At 35.1% G+C, this 12,219-nt stretch overlaps 1 protein-coding gene across 2 annotated transcripts; it reads left to right on the top strand.

Annotated features, from left to right (window-relative positions):
• Nucleotides 1–2,825: 2,825 nt before the first annotated feature.
• Nucleotides 2,826–11,975, top strand: LOC128190270 (GTP-binding protein GEM-like). Of its 2 annotated transcripts, none has more exons than XM_052862261.1 (5): nucleotides 2,826–3,103; nucleotides 3,586–4,191; nucleotides 7,968–8,044; nucleotides 9,584–9,767; nucleotides 10,814–11,975. In XM_052862261.1, the coding sequence occupies exons 2-5, from the start codon at nucleotides 3,660–3,662 to the stop codon at nucleotides 11,077–11,079; spliced, it is 1,059 nt and encodes a 352-aa protein (XP_052718221.1). In that variant the 5' UTR covers nucleotides 2,826–3,103; nucleotides 3,586–3,659; the 3' UTR covers nucleotides 11,080–11,975. The 2 variants fall into 2 exon arrangements, with proteins under 2 accessions (XP_052718221.1, XP_052718220.1); XM_052862260.1 differs by having other exon boundaries at nucleotides 3,442–4,191.
• Nucleotides 11,976–12,219: the final 244 nt, after the last annotated feature.

Below are 12,219 nucleotides of genomic sequence, written 5' to 3'. Positions count from 1 at the left end.
TCTTCCTAATTTACTGCAATTACATGGTAACATGTATGATTTTAGTTCATTCGAGCTGAAAGCTGAATTGAGCATTTTTCATCACAATTTATCCAGTATTGTTCTGTAAACCTTTTACATTTTCATCTTCTCCACAACCACTTTCCCAACTTCAACCAGACTTGGCACAAAGCATCCCTAAGTAAAGTTTATTCAGTTAATGGTTGAATCCTTTTCGAATATGTTATGATAAAAAATTAAAACATGGTGAGTGAAGTTATTTGTGAAATAAGTAATAAAGTAAGAGAATTTTAAAGTTTAGTCAGAAAGAGGCAGGGTGTGTGTCTTTAAGTTTTCCGGTATTTTAAGTTTCTTTAAAGAACCCCTTGGCTAATTCAACTGAACTTGGCACAAATCATTTATAAATGACAAAGGGCTCTCAGGATTGTTCAATTGAAGGGTCCCCCCCTCCAATTCGTATCGAAATTAATTTTAAAAAGAACAAAAATATTGTTGGGTGAGATGCTTTAGATATCTTATCAATAATATAAAGTATCCAACCTTTTATGAAATTTACCTGATGTATTATACCTGCAGAATTCAGGAAGGAGACCTAACAGGGTTTCAGAATGTACATGTGTGAAACTATCTTGAAAGGACCTCGTACAGAAGTTGGTAGGGTTTATTGACTTTATTCATGTCATAACACTCGGGGTCAGCAGGCACATAGCATTGGGGGGGGGGGGGGGGGGGGGGGGTCTGCCCCCTTTTTCTCACAGCAACTAATTTTCTTAAATTTACATAAAAAAAATTGAATTAATATGGAGTTGCCACCCCCACCCACCACCCCCACGGATTAGGTTTTTGAAGATTTTGAAAAGTTGCCTTTATTTATTTATTAATTTATTTTTTTTGCTCGCCAAGATTTTTTTTTATGAGCCCCCCCCCCCCCCCCTAACTTTAAACAACGATGCTAGGCCCCTGCTAAGATATTGAGTGTGTCTGGTTAATATAGAAATCCTTCCGAACAGAAAACATTTGTTGGTGAATTAATTTGTGATAACAATGAAGGAAGTATTGTGGGGGGAAGTTAGAACTGTAATATGCACACTTTTTAGTTTTAGCTCACCTGAACCAAAGGTGAAATTTTAAAAAAGTAATGAGTTGCAAAATTCTGATACAAATACATGTACATTGGGAAACAATTTTATTAAATCTTTTCTCAAGAGATATACAATTTTGTAATTTCTGATATTGCTATGCAAGCATCCTGATATACATGTACATATATGTTTAGAATCAATATTTTCTCTCTCCCTGCCCCATAGTACATATTTCTTTGTGAAAAAATAGAGAAGGATTGGACACTCATTTAAGAACTGTTGCTAAGGTGAGCTGGTTCTGCAATACATACAATGTACTCCATTTGAGTAAAGAATAGCTTTATTTTTCAACCTAATGTATTCCTTACTATGAAAAAGAAACATTTGAAGAAGAATTGCTCAGAAGTAAAAATGAGTTTTTGAAATACGTAACCAGAGAAAATAAAAACATAAAGAGGATCATAAAACCAGTTTCTTTTTTTTTTTCTTCTTTTCTTTTTTTGAGAATTTTATGGATATTAATATTTTATATAAATAAAATATTTTAAAATATATAAATAAATATGAATATTTTACTTACTTTTATTTATTCAAGATCATCAATTGCATGATCTTAATGTAAAGGTTCTTGAATCGATTGATGTGTAATTGATGACGGATGAGTTTAAAGATTTTCTATCGATTTTAGATTTTCTGTCGAGCAATTGCTAGTTTAAAGTTTGTATTGATGGAGTTCCTGATGAGTGCCCGTGGGTATAGATAAAACCATGTAATTCCATGATTAAAAACTGCCGGCAAATCAATCAACACGTGCACTTTTGGTTTGATGATGTTACTGCATGAGGCCATTAATCTGCGCTATGGATTAATGGAAATTGCATCTTGAATGGGTTTGACCTTTTACGGCTTTTAGATGGTAAAGTGAAACGTGAGGGAAAAAAAAAGAAAGGCCGTGGAAGAAAAGAGGATTAAGAAAATGGTTCCAACTGATTTGCATTTGTCTGTAGATAATGTCTTGGAATCAAAGTTTTCGTCCATGCGTGGCGCAGTGGTCCATCAGAAGCTACACGCGTTGCGGATTCAAAATCAACGTTGATATCATAATTGCGCTCTTAGATTTGAGCCATACATGTAATTATACTGAGGTGTAACGATCTCTTCATTTGAAAGAATAACCACAATGAGCAAAATTAAACAATATAAAATTTATAAAAAAAACCCCACAAAGATGGAGATACAGAAAGAAAAAGAATCAATATGTTTGTGTATTATAAAGATGTCAAATAACCTGACTTATTATCATCGGGTCTCTTTTCCAAAGCAACAATTTTGCAATTTGCAGCATTGTTTTGATTTTCTATGCTCGAAACGATTTCATAAGTTGTGCATGAATTTATCTGTCACAGCGACAATGTATTGACAATGCTCGAGGATTTGCATCTAAGGTCAGGCGGCACAGCATTTATAGAGTTTCATTACTGCGCATTTCGTTTTAATTATGGACATGTAAATCAATATAACAATGTTTATTAAAACGACTTTTGACATTTTGTAATGCATTCGAGGATAAATATAACAAAGTACATATATAATTTTAAACAAGACTCACTGGTCTATAGAAGTCGAGTAATGCTTCTCTAGGGACAAAATTTACCGGTTCACTGTCACAAGAATACCAGCCTATAGCGGACTGCGGAAAGGTATCGTCTAAATGATTAATAATTAAAAGAAAAGTGAGATCCTATATTCGTTAAATCTCGTATTTCCATGATAACGCGCAGATGTGACTTAAAACATACACCAGAAATGTCACCATGGATTATACTTAGGTTTAAGGTAGCTGCATGCATTGTTGACCATCTACACATCGCACTGGAGTGCCGGGTTACAACTGCAGGCCAGATTATTCCCCAGGGTCCACTTCATACTTTTATCGATTCCATTAGAAGCTATAGGATATCGGCTACAAAATCTTTCTGTGGACAAGCTAGTGTATCAGCTGAGCCAACGTGAGAACTGTTGTGAGTATTTCCATTACCAAATTCTAGTTCTCACATTGCTTTAACATAACTTGAAACGATAACTATCTTTGTTTGAAAAATTGATTCATTGCAATATATGAAAGAGGCTGTTGACTTTCAAAAATGAACAATTGATGGATTTGCGTTTAGAATTGTTATTGCCAGAAGGATATATAGGTCAATACCCGGGGTAGCCTCAGTCGATTTTAACATTGTCAGTTTAATAAGAGAATGTTTGAACAATATGTCATATAATTCCAACCCATTGGTGTGTTGGCACGTTAGGGGGAAATTATCTCAGTATGACGGTATAACGGTATTTGAATTCTTATTTTCAGCTTCATTCACATTGCTCAACGTATGGAAGAAAGGGTTGACATATTGGATAAAAAAGTTTACACGTGACAAGCAGAGTGATCAATATCTTTATTAGATCAGGCAAATATAAAGAAAATGACTTGGACTTTTGTATTATTATATAGCTGCTGTTAGCACAGTAACTCTGTGTGGACCCTGAAGCATGGATTAGCGCCGACAACGTAAAGAGATAGACACGATGGATCACAGCGAGCAATTCTTGTCACCAAACGCCTTGGAAGAAGAATCGGGACGTCACACGAGGTCCAGATCCTTCAAGGGCAGACCTCGGCCAAAGGAGCACGAGGAACACGAATTCCGCCCCCGGAGGAACAGCATGCCCTCTCACCCCCACCCACGCCGCGGGGCGTCCCCGGCCCCCGTTACTGACCCGACTGAGGGCGAGGAATCGTCTTTGTGTCGAGTCAGATCTTTCAAGACTACGTCAAAGGGTGGGATTGTGAACCGAGGGGACAGTGTTAAACGGAAGGCCCAGAAGGACCACATTCACGTGCATCCCACAAATAGTGTTCCACAGGATGCCGAGGCCAGGCGTGCCCCGGGGGTAAGGCATGCTTCCTCCTCGGATATAGAGTGTAAATACCAAAATGAGGAAAACGAGAACGAGGTTTTTACCGTTGTTGTTTTGGGGCCCGCTGGTGTTGGCAAAACTCTCCTGACGACGCAGTTTATGACGTCAGAGTACATCGGAACATCATCTGATGGCGATGGTAAGTCTTAGAATCGGGTCAATTTTTTAAAAAAATTGGAAAATCTCGTAGATTAAACCTTGTTTGTTATTCATTTGTTTATTAGCGGTTTTTTCAATAGTGAAAATCAAAAGCAGAGACAAACATGACTTAACATTGGGGTTTTATTACTATATAGTATTGAAATAACGATGCCGTCAAAACAACAGCTACTACTGTGACACAGTTGTGGAGTTTTTTTTGCATGTCGTAAAAAATACAGCGTATTTTCCCTTTATCCTTCACAATATCTGTAATGGCCTTATCGATCAAGTTCTAACACAGGATCTCGTTTAGTGATTATGGGGCAAAGCACTGGTCCATTATTGCAAATTTCTCACCAATGTTTAAAATATTACATGTTTATGAGCTTTATGTCAGGAATTGGACAGAAACAAGGGACTTCTTTTCCATTTTTCCCTTGTTCTTAAATTGATTTTTCAAATATTCTAGATAAAAATCAATTCTTGTAGTTTAAATTTCTGCGATCCATTAAAGTCAAAACAACTTGGCTGTGAACTGTTTAATTTTTGGCTGAACCGAACGTTTAAGAGATGTTTATTTCTTTGGGATTTTCCGTAAATAGTTGTTTTTTTCAAGGCAGCAAATCGTAATGAGGTTTTAAGGAATGATCCAATTAAAACGCCATTGCTCTTTTTCGGAATTTCGAGCATTTCCTTGTTCCTTGTACATATACTCTGGATGGGATGTTAATATTTGATATACATTTGCATGTAATTTGATTCATGTTTTTTCACTTGCGAAGAACAATCACGTGTTATAAAATGATATTTTTGTGTATCAAATAGTGCATGCTAGATAAGTTCAACGTTGAAAAGCAAAACATATATATATATAACGACACAAGGCTGTTGCATGTATAAAACATCAAACTACAATGTGTTACATCACCATGGTAAATAAAAGAAAAACAAACACAACTTAATGTGGTAGACACATGTCGCCAACTTTTTATCGAGCTCGACGATTCATTCTTTTGTGTATCAAGGGCGGTGGTGTGAATAAAAATATAAGTAACGTTTCTATTAGTTCCTCCTCTCTTCCTAATCAAGAGATAATGTAGATCTACAATGCAATCTTATTTCTCTAAATAAGTCCATTTTCTGTCCATCGATCCAGTGTTCCCTGTCTATCGAAACCAGCATCTCTCCATTAACACCAAACAAGCTTCTTCTGTGGACCAGGTTCTCTCTTCTATTATGATGGCATAGGGACGTCATTAATTGGTGAATTAACTAGCTCTAAACATTTACAAGCGTTCGGTTGCCACATCTGGCCGCGGATATTGCCCCCCAGGATCAATACAAGTACTAGTCCGCTCCCCCTCATCACATCGGCCGCATCTGAGGAGATTTTTGTTGCTTGAAGCTTTGAACGGACATTGCATTAAATTGCTTAATGGTGCTTGGGGCTTTCCTTTTGTTTAGTACTTGTATTTATTATCTTTCAGTCCTCTTCATTAAAACTTTGAAATAATAACGCATAAGTTAGACTTTTTTTTTACAATAATGAAAGATAAGTACGGCTGTCTTTTGTATCTGCTATATGTATACACTGTAGTGGAATGTTTCGTTATTGTGTACGCAGAAGGTTCATTAGAGTCAAATGCTATAGTTCTCTCTGTAGCAGCAAGTTGACATTTCAGAACACGTAATTGTTCTCTTTGAAGCAGTTGTTCTGTTATTACTTATACTCAGTAATTCTCTGTTTTGTGGTGTGTAACAAGATTGCAAAAGGTCTTTGCCATTATCAGTTGCATTGAATTATTCAATACCGTTCACACGGAAGTCACTGATACAATGTGCTGCAAACTTGAGATCATATTTTCTGCATTTGAAAAAGAATAAAGCATATGGATATCGATATATTGTGAAAAAAATGCTAAAAAGCATCAACAGATACATAGTTCATACGATGCGATACTCTTCACTTTTCAGTTCAGTAGAGAGAGAGAGAGAGAGAGAGAGAGAGAGAATTTTTTTAACTTGTTAAAAGAAACAAATGTTAAAAGAAACAAATATTTCTGGATCATCATTGAAAAATCAATGAAAAAACGATATATATTCAACCTATTATGGGCGGTTTCCGTTCGGTTTGCATCTTTCAACTAACAGCCCGACTTAGATGATGGATTTATGTTTCCATAAATACAAAGCCGGGATTAAGTAAACATATCAACATTAATGTCCGTGATTAATCCATGGCGTAGACAACGTTAATCCCCTTCATCAGTCATTACAAGCTCTCGTACAGCTCATGGAAGGAAGATACCATTTTTTTCTTCATCACCATGTCTGTGTATTGTAATCTTGCGTGATTTCATGGCATTTGGTCTGCAAGGACTTCAATAAGCTTAGAAGGATTTCTTTTTTGAAATGGAGCCTGATGAGAGCCATGATGTAATTTTCAAGCCCGTAAACCGTTACATAATATTTCGTTGTTGATTTTGCAAGATTGCGTGCACAGTTAAAACAAGGCTTTGTACCCCAAGGAAGAAAAATACCCTACAGTACCGTCTCCATTTAACTGCATGCATATACACTAGTCAGTACAAAAGTGTGAAATTATTAAAACCCGTTGGGGCCAATTGTTGTCATTTATTAATTTTTGTAAAGGTTCATTGGAATCTTATTTCGTGATTCTCTTGTAGAAGAATTGTTAAGTATTCGTTGGGGATGTTTATTGATTAGCAAGGGATACTAACGAATTCCTTGAAAATTTGCGAAATTTCATTAAATTTATATGGCCTCTAAAATGAAATACATGTATATATTTCTGACTTCTTTACTTGATTTCTTTTAATTATATATTATTTCTAATAAAAATGACACTAATTTCACCGAAGTCTACAATGTTTACTTTGATTATACAATCTTGTATAGTAAACATGTCGAATACATGTATTAAACTTCAAATGAATTTGAACTACGTCTGAAAACAAAAATAAAAAACGCAAAAAATTGTTCCCCTGAATGGAATTACCATCCGCGATCGAAACTAATAAAAACTGTTTCAAGAATATAAAAAGTTTGACATTTCAATTCTCATGTACGTAACGTTAATCTTAAGTTTTCAATATGATTGTCGTTTAGAAATGTCATTTGATTCAACTTGTAATTTTACAATGATTAGTGGAAGCTTTCTACTAATACGCTCGAGCACGTATAAAACAATCAGTGTTATTGTTTTGGGATTTCCTTTCCCCGATTCGATCTTAATTTTTGCAATGCGTGCGCAGATCTAGAGAAAGAGAGAGAGTGAGATCCGTTATATCCAAAATTTGCAAAGTAGATATGATGTCATTAAACATCGAGTTATTTACTTGTATCACAGTCCACATCCCCCCCCCCCCCCCAACACACACGCAACCCCCGCCTTCCGAAAAAAAAACTTTGAACTGCACATAAAAAAATATAAAAAGATAAATCAAAGTTGTCTGGAAGGAATAGAAAGAATTTTTAAAAATGTATCGCCAATAATACTTCATGTATATCAACTCCAATGGTGACAAGACCTTTAATCAGCGTTGTAGTTTAACCCCCCCCCCCCCCCCCCCCGTTTTGTGATAGTTGAGATAAGTCTTTAGTTGACGCACTTTTACATTCCCTTTCTTGCAACAGTTAATTGGCATACCTTAATGATGTAAGGATATCAAGAGTTATATAAAACTATCTGGATATGGTTTGTATTTATCTTGTGAAAGATAACCTGAAATGGAATGGTTTTTTATCTTCCAGGAGGGGACAGGACGGTGACCGTACAACTGGACGGTAAGGAGAACACCATCCGGTTCATTGACCCCTCCAGAGACGGGGTAAGTGTCCGCCATACTCTGCGTATAATAATTTGCTAAATTGCAAAATTCTTTGGAGAGGTTTTGGTTTGACAAAGTATGAGATTATTGGTAAAATATCCCTAGCACATCTGTTACTTTCACTATATTTACTAGAAAGTAAAAAACTACAACTTCCATGTTTTTATTAAAACATATCTATGTAATGTGTTGACGTACATGTTCTGCATTCCAAGCTGTTATGTCTATGTCTACAAATATATTTTTTTAAGGCTACATATATGTCTACAAATGTTTTTTATGGCTACAAATGTCTACATATTTGTTTTTTTATGTTTGACGGTCGAGATGAAGACAAATCGTTACAATGTAGTTCATAGGGATTCCTCTAAAAGAAGCCCTTTTTGACAAACAGGTGTTTCAAAACCTGGTTATATCCACTTCCACATCGTCAACAGAAATCAATGTCCTTCCTTAATTACGTCTGAGTAGCATGCATCCTAAAGGGAACTCTAAAGATGGTTTCATCAAACAATCAAGATGGTCTTTGCATGTCAATAACCCTTTATATACGCTTTTCACGCAATTATTTCACGGCGATTTCTTCTGGGCTGAATTTTAATGTAAAGGATCGTGAAGGTTTCGTATATGGGTATCAATTAATGCCCTAGATAATATAACAACTGCGAGCAAGAAATACCACATTGTATCTCTTCCCACACCGGTTGTAATATACGCATGCGTAGGCACAGGGCAAAGAATTATTATTTGGATAATTTGCTAATTAAGAGACATGTATGGAAACATTGTAAATCGGACCTTGACCCTTGTATGAGACACCCACTGGTGCTAACACCCTTCCCCACGCCACAAGAGTGTTATCTCCGAAAATCAGCGGCGCAGTTTCATCAATCAATGCTTTTCACATAATATATATGCTCTTTCTGCCCTCTAAATATGGGTGATCTAGATTTTTTTATGTTATGCTGTTAAAGGCTTATTATATTCCTGGAGAGAAAAGTACACAACATAACAATGCAGTGCCTCCCTGGAAAAAAATAATTGCTAAATATTCGATGCTTTACAAAAAATCTAAATTGCAGTCAAATTCCCGCAACTAAAGCGTTTATTGAACTGACATTATATTGAAATACATTATATTGAACAAACTAAGTACAATTACACAAAGCACATGCTGTTAATAAATCATAGACTCTTGACCTTTTTGAAAACTTTGCAAATAAAAAACCCCGAAATATTTAAGGTGTTATGCCGCTGTTTTTAATATCTTGTTTATTGTAACGTGTAAAAATTGATTAAAATTAATGTTAATATTCAAAATAATGTAGAACTCAGTCAAATTTTGCGATTAAGAATTTTTCTTTACTAAATAATAGTTTATGGCGTGTGTAAAAATTTAATAAATAATTTTAAAAGGTAGATCAATTGTGGTTAATTTCTAGACCATACAGCCTCCTTGACAGATGTTGTATCAATAACAATTTATTTGTAAATGAACATGGATGTCATTAACGATTAGAATTGGTACTTTTACTACAGGAAGATGTGAGCGAAGATGACATTGACGCTTACATCGTTGTCTTCTCGGTCAACGACAGAGAGACGTTTGAAATGGCGGTGGAAATTTTGTTCCAAATACGCCACGAGCTCTGCTCGGAGAAAGCAGTCATTCTGGTCGCAAACAAAATTGATATTGTCCGGAAGAGGGTGATTTCCTCAGACGGTATGTGGACCACAAAACAGAGAAATGGGTTCCGAGGCGAATCTTGTAAAGGGTTAGAGAAAACTGATTTATTGCCGAAGAATGCAAATTTTTGGCCTCAAGATTTCCCTAGTCTCCATGCAAATGTAATTAACACGGCAACTGCGATTGCTGTCAAGGTACTTGCAGGTTGGCTGAAAATTTTGCGCGGAATCGATGTTTTTTGAGAATAAACAATTTTGTTTCTATACCTAATATCACAAAAATCAAAATCAATCTATAGATATATAAGTCTTTATTTTTTAAGTAGGTAGCTATTTACAAAAAACATGTGAGAAATCTTTTGATAATTGTCTTTTGAGGATAAATCCGATTAAATATATTGGTATTTTTATAACAATTTTATTTATTCAGTTAGTTTATGTATTTTATACCTTAACTATAAAATATAACTTTATTGTTTCAGATTAAAATATGCGTCAAGTAGTGTAAATGATATTTGAAACTTCAGATTTAGTAATGATATGCAACAGGATATTTTTTTTAAGTTGGAATAGTTGTTTTATCAAGCTTTATCAAATTTTGCGAAGCCGTTTGACTTTATGGTTTTATGAAAATACGCTTATGCGTTTCAGTCATAAATTCTATTTGATTGAAACAATAAAAAGTTGATATTGATTATTCCCTGATCAGAAAGTAATGTAGTTGTATTCTGTAGTGATCGTTAACTTAAAAGACTGTATGACCCCCCCCCCCCCCCAAAAAAAATGAAGCATTCTGTTTATATTCACCTATCTCTTAAAAAATTCATATAGAAAAGTGAGTAAAAGTACATAAAACTACAATTGTGATTAATTATGATATATACGATCAGTTAGTTCCATGGACGGTTCCAAGAGCCAAAAGCTGTCATCAGAACGTGCATTCCATATTTTCGCTGTTTTTAATGATGCAAAGATTTTATTGGTTATTAAACTCCTCATTGTGCTGTAAAAATCATTGTTGTAATTATATTCATGATTATTCATCCATAATTATAAAAATTCATAAATCACTCATAATTACAGAAGCCAGGGCCGCGGCGAATCAGTACGACTCAAAGTACGCCGAGACATCAGCGGCCCTCAACCATCACGTGGACGAACTCTTGGTGGGCGTACTGAGCCAGATCAGGCTAAAACACGACCCAGGGGCCGTGGAGGAGCACGAGGCGCACAAAACCCACAAGGAGCACCGGAAGGGCTCCTTTAGAATTGCCAAAGGAATTCTGACAAAACTCTTCCGAAAACACAGCAAAAAAGACAAGTCGTGCGAGAACCTGTACGAGTTGTGACGTCATGGTTGTTCTGTATGCATATTTGAAAGACTATGATTTTTATGATTGTGCATATTTGTTTATGTATTTTTTTAATTTATCTAAGTTCTATATATTTAAAATTATTTGTTCTTGATATTAAACATATGAATCTACATGTACAGATATGCATGCAACTAGAATTATCAGGTTGTATCTCTTAAATTCATATATTGTATTACATAACTGGTGTATGATAAGGACTTTGTTATAACGGGTTTCAATAGTCCATAGATAGTAGCTGGTACCATCATTTGACAGACGGAAAATTACACACTGTAAGTTAATTTTGTAGATACTAATCCTGTTGTCTAAAAAACATAAAAACTACCATAATGAAATATAATGTTGTGATCACGATATAATGTTTGATAGACGGTTTTCTCGTAATCTAATACTGTTATATAACTGAAGCAAAATATTCAAACCAATCTTGCCGATATATTCAGTTTCGGAAACTTCAGTGCTGTACGGTCAAGACTTATGAAATACACATTCTTATGACGTCAAAAATCATTTTGCTGAAATGCGCACAATAACCGATTTTAAACTATATGCGATGTTTGTAATAGATATGGATATCTATTTGAAATATGTGCATATTGCAAAGGCCATGGAGATGATACATAGACAAAATTATGGCTGACTTAGTTTCATCTGGACGTTGCCTTCAAGAAACATAGACATTATACAACAGTGCACTTTCCTTTCAGATTTTTCCGTTGTGTGTTGCGAGCTCTGTTGGAAAAACCCGTAAAGTTGTATTCAACACATATTGTTATACAGTACCAGTGGTAGGCATCCTCGGTCATATCTCCAAAACTTCACCTCAGTCCTTGATACTTGTACTTGCCAATAAAATATATCAAATACCATGTTCTCTTTACCTGTCTGATTTCTTATATTAAGGTCAGACGCGACATATCTTCCATTGTTTTCTATTTTTTTCTATCAACGTGAAGATTTCCACTATGTAATTCCAAAATTATATTTTCATGGTATATGTTATTTTTCTATTGGGATATATAGTTTCAATTAAAAATATATGCTATGACCTTATTAATAAGCGTTCAATTGCATATACTACATGCTATTAAAAAGAAAAATTCAAAATATTCT

This window comes from Crassostrea angulata, chromosome 6 (genome assembly GCF_025612915.1).
Source record: "Crassostrea angulata isolate pt1a10 chromosome 6, ASM2561291v2, whole genome shotgun sequence".
Classification (NCBI taxonomy): domain Eukaryota; kingdom Metazoa; phylum Mollusca; class Bivalvia; order Ostreida; family Ostreidae; genus Magallana; species Magallana angulata.
Note: the sequence above shows the minus strand (reverse complement) of the source record. Positions and strands in the feature narration are given on the sequence as shown.